The 17,210-nt window shown below is 54.7% G+C and overlaps 1 protein-coding gene across 3 annotated transcripts in view; it reads right to left on the reverse strand.

Annotated features, from left to right (window-relative positions):
- Positions 1 to 17,210, reverse strand: part of SPNS2 (SPNS lysolipid transporter 2, sphingosine-1-phosphate) — a 38,496-nt gene that overhangs the window by 4,708 nt on the left and 16,578 nt on the right. For 2 of the 3 annotated variants that reach the window (XR_007514013.1, XM_049859770.1), the window contains exons 3-9: positions 8,098 to 8,234; positions 3,961 to 4,112; positions 3,628 to 3,694; positions 2,115 to 2,257; positions 1,648 to 1,800; positions 1,344 to 1,533; positions 901 to 966 (exon numbers count right to left, since the gene is read on the reverse strand). Coding sequence is in view for 1 of the 3 variants with exons in the window: in XM_049859770.1 (XP_049715727.1) it covers positions 901 to 966; positions 1,344 to 1,533; positions 1,648 to 1,800; positions 2,115 to 2,257; positions 3,628 to 3,694; positions 3,961 to 4,112; positions 8,098 to 8,234 (908 nt within the window). In the remaining 2 variants the exon portion in view is untranslated. Of the gene's footprint in view, positions 1 to 815; positions 967 to 1,343; positions 1,534 to 1,647; positions 1,801 to 2,114; positions 2,258 to 3,627; positions 3,695 to 3,960; positions 4,113 to 8,097; positions 8,235 to 17,210 lie in introns of all 3 variants that reach the window. The other variant, XR_007514012.1, reaches the window with a different exon arrangement.

The following is a 17,210-nucleotide window of genomic DNA, read 5'->3' on the forward strand; positions in this document are numbered from 1 at the left end:
CTTCCTGGAGAGGAGGAGCAAGCAGGGGCCCCAGTGCCTGGGCATATGCCCCTCTCCTGGGTCATCAGGTTTTGTAGCACCAGACCTGGAGCACCCTGACAGCCCACTCATGAGGAGTCCTTTCTCCCCCTGCCTCCAGGGCCTTCCCTAGCCCCTCCCACCCCCCCATCTCCAGTCCCCTGCACTCTCTTCACCCTCTCTTGACCCTGACTTGGAGGATCCTGGAGGACAGGCCCAGGTCCCCTCCACTGTCCCCAGCTCCCCCAGACTTCCACAAGTCATTAGTCCCCCTCCTATCTCCTCCTAGGCTGCCCCCATCCCTGCTCAGGAATACAAGCCCCTGCTGGCCACTCAGATGGCCCTTTGTCCCTGGCTGGCTTGTCTGGAGCCCATTGTTGGCCCTGTGAAGACGGCTTCTGTCTGCCTGGCCCCAGCCTCAGGCACTCAGGCAAGATCGCCTGGCTCGGGTGTCTACAGCCCCCGGCTGCCGGCTAGGACCCAGGACGGCCTGGGAGGGGCAGGGGCCGTGGTGCACAGACCCTGGGGGAGGAGCGCTGGCAGCCAGCACCACCTCAGTGCCAGCTTGGTACTGCCAGCCTCCCAGCCACAAACCTGAGCCTTGCAACATCTTCCCCACCCAGCCCCCACTTCTCCTCCCTTCTGCCTCCTCAGCCCTGTGTCTTGATTGATGCACTCCCCACCCAAATCTCTTATCTCCTGGTGCCCTCCCGGCCTCCAGGGTTACCTTCCCAGCATGCCTTCCTCCCTCCAGCCTCCCCCCACCACAAGCCTGGACAGCTCTCCTGCCTCTTCACCTGCCCTCTCCAGTTGATCCCCATTGCTTCTCCTGAGGTCAAGAGGCCTGTGTCATCATGCGGTGACCTTGGCCTGGTCACTCACCATGAGGATGTCCGCCGTGATGGCCCAGTTAGAAAACAGCAGGGTCTCCCCCACAAAGATACAGATCTGTCCAGGAGAGACCAGAGCAACCATCAGGGGACCTCCACCCACCACCGGCCTCAGGCTGCTCCCTGCATGCTGGCTGCTGGCAGGGAGCCCCCCCAAAGCCTTCCATCCCTCCCTGGGGTTAGCATCTCCTGGCAGTCATACTGACAAGCCATTGTGAATGAGCCACAGACCCCAAGCCATGCCCACTGGCCCTGGAGGGTTCCCAGAGCCCCAGGCCTGGGCAGAGCAGAGCATGCAGCCAGCCAGGGGACTGGAAGCTCAGAGCCTCCCCGTGGGAAGGGAGGGTCCAACAAGCTGACTGAATCTCCTGCTCCAGACACTCCCCTGTGACCCAGACCCAGTCCCCCCACCCTGTGGGCCTCCACTGCACTCACATAGGCCCCCACGATGCTGCTCTTGGCGGCCACGAAAATCAGGCAGATGAAGATGGCAGAGCCCAGCATCCCTACCGCACACACCAGTGGGTCAGCCCGCTGGGTCCGCAGGCGACACCAGCGCGTGGCTCCTGCACCTGTGACCACACCCAGGAAGCCCGTGAAGCAGGTGATGGCCCCAAAGATGAGGCTGTGGAGAGAGAGGACAAGGGGGCACAGGTTAGGGGGGTGCAAGGCCAGGGAAAATGGGTTTCTTCTGTCCGGGTGTCCTGCACCAACACTGGCCCACCTGGCCTGGTCTCACCTGTCCTTGGCCCCACAGGGTGGGGTGCTGCATGTCTCCGCCGTCTTCTGCACGACTTGGGCGCGGTACAGGTAGAGTGGGATCCACATGCCCAGGGCCCCTGTGGCGAAGGACACAGCCGACGTGGCCAGGGAGGAGAAGACGTAGCTGCGGCTGGGGAGAGGCCGGGGCAGTGGCACTGAGCTGGGGCAGGATCCCAGAAGAGGCAGCCTCTTCTCCCCTGGCCTGCAGGCTCACACCTTCCCCAGGCTCAGAGGCCTCCAATCCATTCCCTTACAGGCTCTGGGGGTGAGGGCTCAGGCTGCAGGGAGCCCTGGGCTATAAGAATAAACACTAGCAGCCAAATGTCACTCCCAGCACTGTGGGCAGAGGGGACAATGACCCTGGCCTCTGTGCAGGGAATCCAGCTGAGGGTGCAGGGTGGGCTGCCCTGCAAGGGGCCCTCTAGTCTCAGCATCGGGACTCACTTTCGGATCAAGGCCTTCATATCCCGGAGCCATGAGGTGCGTGCTTTGAGCTGCCCCCCAAGCTGGTCTGCATGTCCTCTCCTAGTGGCCGGGACCAGGACAAGGATGAGCGTTCCTGTGATCATGCCCAGTACGGGGGACACCTGGCAGAGCAGAGAGCAAGTTAGGACACAGGACAGGTGACTCTGCCTCTGCTGCACCAAAGGGTGCTCAGGCAAGCTGCACCTTCTTGGGGTCCCAGAGTCCCCCTTCTGGGCTAGTATCTGGCCAGCCTTCCTGGCTGGGCTGCTGAGCACTGGGGTGATGGTGTTAGGGAAGGGCTTGGGGGCCTAAAGTGGATGGCCTAGGCTAGGGACAGGACTGAGGGGAAGGGGAGAAAGGGAGGGATAGGTGGTCAGATGGATGGAGGAGGAAGGAAAGATGATTGAATAGATGGATGGAGAATAGATGGAGAGATAGACAAATGGAAAGAAAATGGACGGATGGTTGGAGGTGGGTGCATGGACAGACAGATGTAATGATGACCTTGGGAGAGAAAGGAGAGTTTCTGAGGGCAAGGAGTCAGATACAATCCTGCCCAAGCCCCTGAGGCTAGGAAAGTTCCCCAGGCCAGCTCCTTGCCCTGTGGGGCACCCTGTGGGGAAGGGCCTGGCTGGGCATGAGGCTTCCAGCTAGTAGACCGACCAGGTCAACATTTGGGAAGGGCCCATGTCGGCCCCAGGGCAATAGGGGCTCAGGGGCCACTTTGGGTCTTCCCTGTGTCCAGTCCAATGTCAAGAATGGAATCTTCAAGGCCCCAGGCCTCCCTCAGGATGGAAAAGGGAGCTCTTGACAGCCCGGGTTACAATAAACCAGCCCTGCCACCAGCCCTGAGAACAGGGGGATCTGCTCCCACCCCGCCAGGCCTGGGAGCCCACAGGCCAGGGAGTTCCTCTCCATGCCATCCCCTCTCGCCCCCATCAAGAAATTCCGCGGAGGCCACTTCCTGCTTTTGAGGAAAAAACACTTTGTCTTCAGCTTCCGCTCCTCCGCAAGACTGGGGATCTCTGTTTCCTCCCATTGCACTGTCCTGGGGCCTTGGCAAACTTGCCCCAAACCCTCCCGCAGGACAGGAAGTGGCTCCAAACCCTCGGGGCCTCCACACAGGGTCTTGTCCCAGCCTCACCCTAGCCAGAGCCAGGGCTCCAAGCAGGAAATGCCACCGTGGAATTGGAATTTCCTGACACGGGAAGAGTCCTTCGCCTTTCAACCTGGGACTCCAGGGAAGCAGATTCCAACCCTCAGACCGGGGGCTCCCAAGAGCAGGGCAGGCCTGGCTCCTCTCATACCTGGGCTCCCTGACATTCCAACCTAGAATAACCTAGGAGGGCAGAGGCTTCAGAGCCCAGGCAGGAAGCTTGGAGCCAGGTCTGTGTCCTAGCCTGGGCTGGTGACCCTGAACCTCGGGGTGGGGGGGTGGTGGCCTGGGCAAGGGCTGCTTTGGGGGTCTGTGTGGAGGGTACCCAGGCCTTACCCGCAAGGCCCAGTGCCAGTCTCCAGCTGCCTGCTTCACGCTAGAGCCAGTGATGTAGCCCAGGCCACTGCAGAGAAGACAGGGCACAGGTCAGGTTTAGCAGAGATGGGGTTGGGGCAGGTAACGCTCACTAGTCTGCTACAAGGCAGGCCAGCCACCCTCACCCAGCCAGCTGGCCAGGGAGCAGTTCGGGCATGTCTCCACAGCTGACCACCCACGCATTTAGTTAACTGAGGGCACCTGCCTGCTAAACTCTAGGGAGAGGGAATAGTCAAAAGTCCAAGGGGACCTTGCCCGGACCCTCACCCAAACCCTGGGGTCTCTGACTCTCACCTGCCCAGCGGGATGGCAAAGTAGAAGACGGACAGCATGAGCGTGCGCGTGTTCTTGGTAAAGAGGTCACCAATGATGGTGGGCGCGATGGTGGAGTAGCTGGCCTCGCCGATGCCCACCAGCCCGCGGGACAGGACCAGCAGCCAGAAATACTGTGGGGGATGGGAGGGAGTGCTGGGGGACCACTCTGCTTCCTACCCCGTGCAGGCTCCAGGAGCAACAGGAGAGCACGAAGCCCAGCTCCTGGTTCAGCAATGCCTACGCCGCCAGACCACTGTAGGCCTCAGTTTTCCCCTCTGTATAGTGAGTCTGTCTGGGCCTGGTTGGCCAGGTGTTGGGATGGGACTGGGCTTTCTCAGGCTGAGAGCTGCAGGTACAGCCTAGACAGGCCCCTTTGTCCCCATAAGCACTGGGACTGTGGAGACACCTGCTGGGAGATCTCCTCCTTGGGTTCTGGACCCACCTTGGGAGCCTCAAGTCATCCCCCACCCTACGCCCCGCCCCCAAGCAGGGCAGCTGGGCCGACCCTGGCAGTGTGAGTGAGGAGTGGGCAGGGTGGCCCAGTGGGTTCAGCGGCCCCTCCCCCATGTACACATCAAAGGGCAAAGCCCAGTTCATCTGGAAAGGGTGGGGCTGTGCCAGCTGCGGGTGGTACTACCCCTTTGATGTGGACCTCCTCCCCCATGCCCCAGCTGCCCAGGGCCTGAGAACCCAGCCTGGTCATCTTTCCCTGGCCCCACCCTGACCGCCCATCTGGCCAGCATCGCCCACGACCAGCCCTGCCCTGGCTCTCCCTGCTTCCCTCTATCTGCTCATCTTTCTCCTGGGTCTCTCTCTGCATCCCTGGCCCTGCCCATCCATCTCTGACCCAAGCTCACTTCTGTACTCTTTCCCTCTCTCACTCACCCCATCTCCGTGGCTTTCCTTAGCTCCTATTTTTCTCTGCCCGGGACTCATCTGCCTGCAGCCGTCACCTATGCTCCTGTCAGCTTGTTTGTATTGATTTACATTTGCTTTTTACATATCATGGCTATTGACCCCTTATTGTGTATGGCACCAACATTTTCTCTTATCTTTCTTTCGACTTTCTTTACAGGGAGCGTCACCATACAGAAGTCTTGTTTCGTTTCAGTTGATGCTGTCAGATCTGCTGGTTTTTCCTAAGTGGTTTCTGGATTTCACGTTTTGCTTAGAGAAGACCTACTCCATCCCCAAATCAGAAAAACATTCTCTTACTTTTCACGTTTGGTATATTTTCGAGAGAGAGAAAGTGAGCGGAGAGATTGCATCAACCATTTCCTCTGTACAGTAGCTGGCAGATATGGCCTCTTTTATGAGGGGATCCTGTTTATCCCTCATCCCACCCACAGGAACCCGCCTTAGTGTGCATTTGCCGGGAACCCCTCTCTGGCTTGTCCATCTGCATCAATAAACAACACGTAGTGTCCTGTGTGCATGCTTAAAACGAACAGCCATGGCGCCATTCTGTACAACTTGCTTTTTTCCTTCAGTCCTATTTTCTTGGAAACCCATTTATGCTGGTTAATGTAGGTCTAGTTCATTCTTTTGTGGTCAAGAATTTCACAGTATGAACACACCCCATTTTCTCTGTGCGTCTCCCAGCGATGGTCATTTCGGTTGTTCCTGCTTTTTTCTATCACGATACTGCATGAGTCACTGCTTGTCCACGAGCTGGAGCTTCTCTTGTGGGTCTATGCCTCGAAGTAGAATGCTGGGCTATGGGATCTGCACAGTATTTTATAAACGCCTGCCTTTTTGCTCTCTGAAGAAGCTCTACCAATTTTAGACTCCCACCGGCAGCGCCTGAGTCCCTGACTCTCCACAGCTTTAATAACACTTGGTATTGTAGCCTTTTTAATTGTTGCCAATCTGATGGGCGTGAAGTGGTATCTCATTGTTGTTTTAATTTGCATTTCCCTGATGACTCGAGAGGCTTTGCAATATCTCCCCTACATTTATGGCTCTCTTGGGTGTCTTCACGGCTCTCTTGGGTGTCTTCTTCTGGAATCGCCTGCCACGATCCTTTGCCCGTTTCTCTACTGGGTTATTTGTCTCTTTTCTTGCTGATTTATAGTTCTAGATTTTTTTACAGTTGGCTTTTTACTTTACGTTAGCCTGTCTGGCACTCATTTTGCAGTATGGTTGGACATACAGATCAAACTTTATTTTCAACCCACGTGGACATCAGTTCTTCCAAAACCGTTCATTGGAGATGTAACTTTGCTCGTACACTCAATCCCCATAGAATTGAGGACTCTGTTTCATTGATCTCTTGGTCTATTCCTCTGCTATTTTAGTTTGAATAACTACATTTTGATATCTGTTAGGGCAAGTCCTTTCACCATTATTTTTCACAGTGTTCTTGACTGTTCTTGGGCATTTTCTCTGCCAGGTGATCTTCAAGGTCATGTTGCCAAGATCCGGCAAAAACCCAGCGGGACTCGGCTAGTGATTGCAATGAATTTGCAGACTAATTGGGGGTGATCTGTGGGTTTCTCTGTCTTTGCTCATTTTTGCTCCCCAGCCCTCCCTCCCTTCTACACAGCAGAGATGGGCTGGCCTTAGCATCATGGTTCTGGGCTCAGGGGTTAGCCCCGGAAGCAGTCCCAGAAGTCAGATAACCAGAGGCCTGGTCGGGGCAGAAGAGGCCCAAAGAAGTCCCAGAAGCTTCTAGTACAGTTCTCTTTTTGGCTGCCAGGCTCTTCCTGGTCCTCTAGGGCTAGAACTCACCTGGGCCTAACTCCTCTCTGAACTGTTCCATGAAGCAAAGTTGTCCCCCAAACCTGCCAATTTCTCCCTGTCCTTACCTCCAACCTCGCCGTAATCCACGTAAATCTGACCCCGCCAGTGCCCGTCTCCAAACACTTACAGGGCTCCGTCAGTACTGAGCCCTCAGGAGAAAGTGCCCCGCCATGTCGCCAGCACTCAAGGCTCTCCATGCCTCCTCCTTGCCTCCTTTCCAGCCAAAATGCTCTCCTCCTCCTTCCCCCAATACCCTCCACCATTTCTACATCTGTGGGTTTGCTTCCTCTACCCTTCCTGTCTTCACCAAAAGGCTGTCTCCCTGTTCTACCTGCCTAGCTCGAAGGCCACCTCCTCCAGGAATCCTTCCCTGACCCCATGGATTTCTCTCTTCACTAAGAACTCTCAACACTTTGCACATCTTGGAGGCTATGAGGTGGGAAGCTCCTGCCAAATCTTCCCGCCCCCAGCCTAGGTGCTCCCGGGGAACAGGACCCGGGTCTCCTTCTTTGTCCCCCAGACTGAAAGCTCCTTGAGGACAGAACCTGGTCTTCTCTTTTTCCTCCATCTCCCTCTACAGGAGCCATCATGTGATTGTCCAGCCTCTGTTTGAACACTCGTAATGATAGGAAACTCACTACCTCATGAGGCAACAAATCTCCGCTTTGGAAGACAAAAAAATAGAAATAATGATTTGTTGAACATTCGCTGTGTTCCAGGATCTGGGCATTCATTAGCTCACTTATTTCTCACAATAAGCCTTTGAAGATGAGAATTATTATCCCCATTTTCCAGATAAGGAAACTGAGGCCCAGAGAGGTTAAGTAACTTTCTCTAAGTCACAAAGCTGAGTAGGCAACAGAGCTGAGATATTCAAACCCAGGTCTGTCAGAGTCAAAGGAGAAACACCTTCTTTATGTCAAACTGATGTTTCCACTCCTGGAACTTTGACCCAAGGAGTTAGCTGGTCATCAGACAAAAAAGCAAACTGAGTAAGACCAGAGAGGTATAGTGCCTCTTCTAGGGTCACACAGCAAGGTGAAGGCAGAGGCAGGACTAGAACCCGAGGGTCCTAATTCTTAGGCCAGGTTGTTTCCACTGTTTCTTGCATCATCCCCAAACCAGAGGATGGCTCAGAAAGAACCATCGCACAGGACTGTAAGTCCCTGAGTTCAGGCCAGCATGGGGATGGCCCCATCTGCAGGGCTAGTTTATAAAAGTACCCCTAGACGCCCTCATCCTACCATACTTGGAAGGCACTAGGGTTTGAGCAAAGTGGCTGGAACCCCCAGTCAGACCAGCCAGCCACCGGAAGGACTAGGACACGCAGACGGGATGTGAGGAGACGCAGGTGGGAAGCTGGGGGAGCCTCACCTCCTGAGGGATGAAGGAGCTGGAGAAGGTGACTGCTGACCAGAAGAAGATGCCGCAGCTGAGGATCACCTTCCTGTTGAAGCGGTCGCCCAGGTAGCCGAAGATGGGGGCGGCTACCATAAAGCTGCAGATGAACACTGTGCGGGGGAGGAGGGCTTGAGGGGTGGCTCGGGCCCCCTGGGGCCAGGCCCACCTGCCCACGCCGCCCCAGCTTGAGGCCAAATGCCTGGGCCCTGGGCTGACGGGGCAGCCCAGAGGAGGCGGGGAAGGCCTCTCTGGTGAGGGCAGTACCACAGTCCCACCCTCTTCCATGCGCGCCCACAGCTTGCTCAGTCCACGGTGAGCCCTTTGGGCACTTATGCAAAGAGTAAACCTCCAGGTTGCACAACAGGATTGATATCGTTGGTGCTACTGAATTGTACAAGTGCAAGATGTTGAACTGGCAAACGTTTTGTCATCTATAATTTGACAATAAAAACAAATGAAATCAAATGTTAAAAAAAAAAAAGTAAGCATGTATTTATTGAATAGTTTTCACATGTCAGACACTGTGCTAGGGACTCACTACACAGCATCTTGTGCGTCCTTCCAATCTCCCTGCCTGTTATGGGTTGTCTTCCCACCTCGCAGGTGGGGACATGGGGAGACAGAATCAGAGGAGGAAAGTGACTTGTCCAAGGTCTGAACTCCCTCTATCTGATTCTAGCTCCTGTGTTCCTTATACTTGGTCACATTGCTCTCCTTATTATACTCAGAGAAACAGGTTCAGAGAGGGAAAGAAGCCTAGCTAAGGTCACACAGCAAACCAGGGCAGAACTAGGCCTGGAACCCTGATCTCAGACCTGCCAGATCACAGTCACCCTCACACCCAGTGGCTGCCAAGGTTTTCCCAACAGCTGGAAACACTGTCATTCCTTCATTCAGGAAACATTTTGTTTGGGTGCCCATAGTGTGCCAGACACAGTTTTAGATGCTTGGGATGCATCAGTGGACAAAACAGACAAAAAGCCCAGCCTCATTGGAGCTTTCATTTTAGTGAGGAGAAACAAACAATATTGTCTTTTAAAAACTAAAAAACACGGTATGTCCGATGGTGATAAGTTTTAAGGGTGGGGGGAAGGGCAGAAACGGAAGCTGGGAGAGAGAAAGCTGATGTTACATTTTACATAGAAGGGTCAAAAAAGGTGACAATTCAGTAAAGACCTGGAGGAGGTGAGGAAATGAATCATGCAGAGATTGGGGCAAGAACAGCAAGTGCAAAGGCCCTGGGACAGGAGAGTGTTTGACATGTTTGAGGGGCAGCAAAGAGGCCAAAGTGGCTGGAGCAGAGGGGGCAAGGGGAGAGGGGTAGGAGACCAGGTCTGGAGGCCCACTGTGAGGGCTGTAACTTCCGAGGCTGAGAAAGGAAAACACTGGAGGATGCTGAGCAGAGGAGTGACATGACCTGGTTTTGTTCTTCCAGAACAAGAGCATGGCAAAGTCTTACAGAACTCCACAGGGATGCCACTATCAGAGCTGGGAAGGACCTCGGGGGTCCCAGGAGTGATGAAGAGGCCCAGAGCAAGGCAGGAGAGGCCCCAGGTCACACAGCAAGACAACCCCCCATCCCTTGCCCTGAAAGACAGGTCTGCAGCTGACGGGCAGATGGCCAGAAAAAGGCCAGGGGTGGGCAGACAAGGCTGGCCTCTGACCGCCAGAATGAATGTGGGCCGGGACTCAGCTGTTCCACCACCGACCTGAGTCCCCAGGGGCAGGGGCCTGGGAGAAGAGAAAGAGGGAGAGGAGGAGGGAAGAGAGGAAGGAGGTGAACTAGAAGGAAGAGGGCTAAGCAGAGGTCCCCTAGACTGGGCTGGAGGAGTGTGACTGCCCTCTCCTTCGCTAGCAAGAGGAGGGTGGGTGGTTGGGTGTGGGTCTGTGGGCATGGGGAACCTGCAAATCCCAGCTCCACGTGACTAGACCTCGGGCAGGCTGAGCATAAAGGTGTAAGAACTCGGGCACCAGAGACACATGGCCTGGGTTCCTTCCTGCCTGGGTGATCTGGGGCAGGTTATGGTCTCTCCATGCCTCAACCCCAGTGTGTGCCGGTACATGTTTAACAACTGGGTCTCCAAAAGAGGGGGGAAATCCCCAATTTGTAGTGTTCGCCAATTTCTGTGGTGTAAATACTCCCATCACAGCTGATTTCAAGCTACCAACGTGATGTCACTGATGACAGAGTTGGGAAGAGATTTGCAGCAACACGTCATGACAAAAACCTTCAGAACATCGATAATCATAAAACCCCCCAAAAATCATAAAATGTGGTAAAATAATTAGGAGGTGATGACTTTGGGGTATTTATGACCTTTGTTTGAACATACTACGTTCACTTGTAATTTTACATAATTTGGTTTGTAATAATGACTGTGTTTAACAACCAGCTCACACAATTCCTGAAAATTTAACAATCAACTCTCCTGAGCCGATAGAAGCCAGCTCCAGCAGGCCAACTTCCTCATCTGCAGAATGAAGATAAAAATAGCAGCTCCCGGGGTTGCTCCGAGAACAGGATGAGGTAACACGTGTAAGGTGCTGAACACCACACCCCGCCCAGAGTGGGCCAGCCTCGGTCAACACTGGCCATTGTCTGAATTAGTCAAGGCAGAAAATATTTCCTCATATCTGGAAAAAGGAGAATGTTTCCCGCTGGGCCTGCCTCCCAGCACTTGCCTGAGATCAGATCAGGAGATGGGCTGGAAAGAGACTGAGGTCACATCGGGAGTCACACATGTCAGGGGGAGGAGGAAGAACTAATCCGTCAGTGCCTGTTTGTGCTGGGTGAGGAATGGGCAGAGAGAAGCCAGAGTAGGAGCTGTTCTACCTGTGTGACCAGGGAGAGGGGCCACTCTCCATAGGTTGCCCAGCTTAAAGGGCTAAAACGCAGGGGGAACCAGCAAGGAGTACTAAATCCTACCAGGAGAGTTACGGAAGGCTTCGTGGAGGCAGAGATGGCAGAGTGGGGATTGAAGGATGCATAGGAGGTCGCCGTGCTGATAATATTCGTAATAAAATAAACAAGAAATCTTGTAAGCAATAATGTACAATGGGTAATGACGCATAGTGCTTATTGCTAACAATAAGCAGTGATTAAGTGACGGAGCACTTACTATTGGCAAGGCCCAGGGATGAGCCCTTGACCTAAGCACAGATTATCTCAGTTAATTCTCACTATTATCGTCATGTTACGGGGCAGAAAACAGAGGCTGAACGAGGTGATGTCACACAGCTCGTATGTGGCTGAGCCAGAATTTAAACTCCAGCTTGTCTGACTTTGGAGTCCTTGCTCTAAATCACACTACAGGCTGTCAGGCTGGGAAGGAAGAAGGTCCCAACTGATGTTTCCAAGGTCAGAGAATGTCCAGGCTGTGTTGGGGACAGTAAGGAGAAGGGTCAGGCTGCAGCAGGGGACAGTCATGGAGGAAGCAGTGGGAGATGAGGCTGTGGAGGGAGGCGGGACCCCAAAGACCAGGACCGGGGCTTGGATTTGAGCTAGAGGACAATGGAGAGCCACAGCAGGGTCAGTTCTCCCTCACCAAGCTGAGCACTTGGAAAAGCCCCCAGGTGGCTGGAGAGGGGCTGAAGGGAGTGGCCCAGGCCCTTGGCCAGACTTTGGCCATGCTGGTCCATCCTCGCCCTCCTGGCCACATCAGATCTAGAAGGGTAGCCTGTCTTGCTTTTTTTGACCCCTGGCTCTCTGCCTGCTCACTTCGGGGCACAGGGGGACAGAAGCATCCAGGGCTGTGGCTGGATTCCTCGCAAAGCAGCACCCCCCACCTCCATCACTGGTCCCAGCAGCCCAAAGCACCTACATGCCGTGCCTTCGGCTCATCTGAGCTTCACCCCTTCTGTTCCCATTTTACAGCTAGGACCACTGAGGCCCCAAGAGGTGGAGGAACTTGCCCATGATGACATAGTAAGACAGGTGCACTGTGGACCACTGCCTGTCTCTCAGTGCCTTCCTCCTAGGGACAAGGGAGTCTACGATCGGGAGAGACAGGATTCATCTTTGCTAGGGGCAGACAGGAGACAGGACCTATCTGGCCCTCAGGGATGTCACAGGCTTGGGGGAAGCCCTGAACACAGCCATGGTAGCAGCAAGAAAAAGGTTCCTGGCAGAAGGACAGCACAGGCAAAGGCCTGGACTTGTGAGCCGTGTCCCAGGTAGGAACACAGAGGTTTAGCTGGCCGGCAGGCAACTTGTGCTGCAAATCAAGACCAGCCCAGCCCAGGCCCCTAGGCTGGAAGCTTCCTGTGCCCACCACTCCCAACCCGTGGCCTTTGTTTGTTTGGGAAGAGCTTTCTGGGCCAACTGTCTGCCTCACCTCTGATTTCGGTAGGGGTGGCTTTCCCAGCAGTTCTCACACGAGGACATCCTGTGGCTTAGGCATGGGGAAGCCTCGCTCAGCTCACGTGTGCTGAGCCCACAGGTCTGGGACAATGGAGCCACAGGCAGAAAGCCAGGGCCAAGGGGGCAGGGCCGCCAGCGGGCAGGTTGGCAGGAGTCAGACAAAGATTATAGCCCTTTGCCCCTCGCCCACCACCGACCTTGGCCACTAACCCCACTCCCTCCTCTGAGATGGGGGTGACGCCCCTTCCTCACAGGGCTGGCAAGAAGTCCCCTGAAAGACAGGGAGCAGGACAAGCTCCCTCAAACGCTGTTCACCTCTCACGGTGGTGCCAGTAGGGCTCATCAGTCATCTGCTGGCTGCAGGCCTTCTCCCTGGGCACTGCCAGATTGGGGACTTGCAAGGGGGCCCAGCACCCTGACGCTCAGAATAAACTCTGCAGAGGACTCTGTGCCCTATGAGGCAGCCCCAAGACTCCTCTCCCCATGGGGCTACTGAGCACCTTCACCCCATGAGTGACCCTGTTCAACCCCCAAGGTGGTCCAAGAGCAGAAGTGGGTGAGGCCAGAGCTGGGAGGACCCTGGGCTTCCACACTGTGGCCTCGGAGCCTACGTTCTGCCCCCGCCTCAACCAGGGCTATTTTTACAAAGTCTGGATTCTGGCCGGCCTGTTATTTGGAGAAGGCCAGTCGACCTCCACATCCTGTGGGCAGGGAGGCTGCTCGCACAGGGTCGGCACCATCCCTGCAGTGGGCGGGGCGGGATCCCGCTCCAGCTCTGCCATACCAGGAACAGCCCCAGCCTGCCAAACCACCAGCGGAGCCTGGGACAAACTCGGCCCCACCAGTGCCTGCAATCCTGAGGCAAGAATGGCGACCACCTTCCCCTTCATACCCGGCTCAGGGTATAAAACCTGTGCACGGCCCCCTAGGCCTCAGAAAGAGGGAGGCTCTTGGGCCCTCCCTGCTGGGAGGAGGCCCTGGGGGAATAGCCACAGGGCTGCCCAGCTTTGCCTCCAGAACAGAGTCTGGGCTGAAGTGGAAGCATGGTGCTGGGCTGGCTGGAGGGGGAGGAGAGCAAGGCCAGAGGAGACTGAGCCCGGAAGCAGAGGCGCCGTCTGGTTTCAGTCTGAGCTGGCTCTTTCTCCATCCCCACTCTCCCCATCCTCCACCCCCCATCATGGCACTTCCTTGTAATGACCCCAGCCTTGAGCTGCCTTCCAGCCTCCTCTACTGTCCATTCCCGCACTTGGCCCCCAAGTGAACATCCTGACGTACACATCTTACAAGCCCCTGCCCTGCTCCAAAACCTTCTCTGGCACCACGTTGCCCAAGACAAAACCCAGGTGCCTTATCCCAGCCTTCGAGACTTTCACAACCCCACCTCACCTATTGTCCGTCCTCTTCCCTATCCATTCTCCCCCCTGCTCCAGCCCAGCAGAGGAACCACAGGTCACTAAAGCCAGACGGTATCACAAACAACCTTAGCTCTCACTCCTCCCTCTGCATGGGATGCTGTCCTTGTCCATCCCTGTGTTGCATTGGTGATTTCCTTGGATCCGTCTTCTAAGTCACTCATTTTCTCTTCAGCTGCATCTAGCCTACTCACTAACTCTTCTAATTATTATATTTTTATTTTCATCATGGCAGTTTTCACTTCTAGAATTTTAAATTTGGGTCTTTTAAACATCTACCCATTCTTTTTTCATAATGTGCTGTTCCTGTTTGATGAATTCTACACTTTGTTTCAGAGCTTTGGAAATCAAGTGTACCTAATTTTAAAGTCGCTTTAAGAGGACTCTGTTCTCTACAGTTCTTCAGGAGCCAATTGTCCCATTTTCTGGGCCACCTGATTCTCCCTCTCAAAGATGGGAGCTGTTCCTTGTGTGCTGTTATTTATTTATTTGGTGGTAAGACATATATAACAAAAAACTTACCGTTTTAACCATCTTTAAGTGTACAATTCAGTGACATTAACTGCCTCCACCATGTTGTGCAACCATCACCCTATGCTTTGTGAACTTTGAACTTGAGTTTGCCTTCAGCAGGAATTGTCATCTGTGTCCCACCCAGGCCCTGGGTCATGCCGACTTCCCTAAAGAGCAGTTTTGGATTTGCCACTGCTGGGGCCCCTGGACACATCAGGCCAACATGGGCAGCGAGTGGAAGTGCCAGGCCTGCACAGGGGAGGGGCTGGAAGTAGGTTCTCTGCATAAAGCTGAAGCCAAGAGGGAGGCACCCAACATGAAACAGAACTCTGCTAGAAAACTGCCCACCAACCCAGGGCACAACTTGGGATCAGGGAACTTGCCCTGGGCTCTGGGTGAAAACCGAGTCACCCATATAACAATAGAACCCAAGCCTCCACTACCCTATCCTCAGAGCAAAGGAACCTGTGCCTGGAAACTGGGCCAGACTATTGATAATTTGATGAATCTGGACAATGGGTAGATGGGGGCTCATACTATTTGCTCCACTTTTTACATACGTTTCAATTTTTTTGTGATGAAAATGTTTATATTAAAAAAAAAAAATTGGAACAAGCTTCTAAGACTAAGATCTGGCCCCAAACTCTCTACATCACTTGGCTTCAGTTTCAGCTCCCAGTTGAGCTTCTGAGTTCAGTTGTTTTGTTTCTGGCACCTGGAAATTTCCCTGCTAGCTTTAGCTTTCAAGCCCAACTATCAATTTAAATATGTTTTCTTGACTTATTTTATACAGCTTCTCCACCAGCTTGGAGGCGGAAAAGAAGGCTTCTCACATCTGCTCTCAATCTGACAAACCGACTGGAAGTCCTTCCCCTGAGCAAACTCTAACTCATCCTTCAAAGCCCCAGTCAAATATTCCGTCCTTGAGGAAGGCTTCTCCACCTGCCAGGTGCACACTCACTACCACTCCCCTGGGCTCCTAGAGTCCCCCCGTCTGTGGCTGGTGAATGGATGGCAACTTGTCCCCTCCCCATGAATAGAGAGAATCTACTTGAGGCAAGGACTGAGTCTGTGGCAGAGCTCAGCGTAGGGTCTGGTGCACAGTAGGTCCAACAGCAAATGCTCCTTTAAATGAGGGCTATAGGGGCTTCTGGTTGCCAAAAACAGCAAGACCCATGAGCTGCAGTGCTGCTGTGGGCTTTCAGAGAGGCTACGCTATGGCTACTACTGGTTAGCTAGGGGCCAGCGCTGAGCTGGCAGGCCAGAGGGCTGGCAGCAATCTGCAAGGGGGCTGCTGCAAGTGGGCTCTTCCCAAGCCAACTCTCATGCTCTGGTACCATGCGGAAAGAGCAGGGGCAGGCCCAGGCCTAAGCCTCAGCCACCCCCACCCTGTCTCCTGGCCCAGCAGCCCCCAGTGACCACAAATAGGCAGGCAACTCTGCTCTCAGCCCTGGCCCTTTGATCCGGGCAAGCACCAACACCGGGCTGGCGCCCTCCACCTGGCTCTGACCTTATCAGGGCTTGGGGAAGAGACAGATGTCTGCGGCACAGGCCAATTAGGTGACTTGCCGGGTTGCCCACTGAGTCACATCCTGGTCCAGCTGGACTGGCTTCTTGGTTCAGATGACCAAAGGGGTGAGGGCATTCTGGGGAGACACCCCACTGTCTGGTTTGCCAGAGGTAGGTAGTATGGAAGGGCCGGGGGTAAGCACTAGAGGGGTCATCACTAGACCCTCACCATGACCCGGAGGCCCCGCCCTGAGAACACCAAGATGCCAGTGTTTGCAGGATCCTGGATTCCACCTCCAGACTGCTACTCTCTCATCATGAGACCTGAAGCAAGTCACTTCCCCACTCTGGACTCTGCCTTTTCATCCAGAAAGTAAACCTAATAAAAGTGAGCCTGTAGAATTATGGCACTTGGCTGCCAACCAAAAGGTTGGTGGTTCGAGTCTACCCAGAGGCCCCCCAGAAGAAAGGCCTGGCAATCTGTTTCTGAAAAGTCAGCCACTGAAAACCCTATGGAGCACAGTTCCATTCTGACACACACGAAGTCACCGTGAGTTGGAATTGACTCAGCAGCAACTGGTTTGGTTTGGTTTCTTTGGTAGGACTATTGGGAGAGTCCAACAAGGCAATGCCTGTGGGTGATTTGTCTACCTCCCGCCAGGCTGCCAGAGTTGGGAGTGCCCTGACTTTTCTCTCCTGAGCCAGGAAGCCAGCTGAGGACATAAAGTCAGCAGGGACCTGGGAACTCAGAGCCTCACACCTTGCCCCGGGCCAGATGCCCCTCACACTCTCCCTGGAAGGCTGGGCTGGCCCTGACCACACTCGGCGAGTGCTGAATGGAGGAGGCATGGAGAGCACAGGCTCTGGCTGAGTCCGCATCCCAGGAGGGGATGGAGCTCAGGCCAGGTCCCGAATGACTCAAGGGCCATGGAGGGAGGGGACTGGGGATGCTGACCTCCCTGCATTTTCCCCACCAGTTTGGCAGCCTGCCCCCTCCCATGCCCCTGATCTGGCTTGAAGTCCAGCTTCCATCTGTAAGAGCTGGTCACTGTGTGTGCAGGACCCAGGAGGCTGGAGGGACCGGCCCCAGGCCCTGAGCAGGCTGATTTGCTCAGGCCCAGCCAGGGAGGTCCAGGAAGGGTGGAGGGGGCAGGGAACGGACTTGGGCTTATGGCTTGGGCAGAGGTGACGTCTGCCAGGGCAGCAACCTGTCCACCCTTGGGTGTGTTGGACCACACAGACTTGCCCAACCCTTGCTCAGACAATCCTTTCTTATTAGGGTTGAGCCTTGG

The sequence above is a fragment of the Elephas maximus genome, chromosome 19 (genome assembly GCF_024166365.1).
Source record: "Elephas maximus indicus isolate mEleMax1 chromosome 19, mEleMax1 primary haplotype, whole genome shotgun sequence".
Classification (NCBI taxonomy): domain Eukaryota; kingdom Metazoa; phylum Chordata; class Mammalia; order Proboscidea; family Elephantidae; genus Elephas; species Elephas maximus.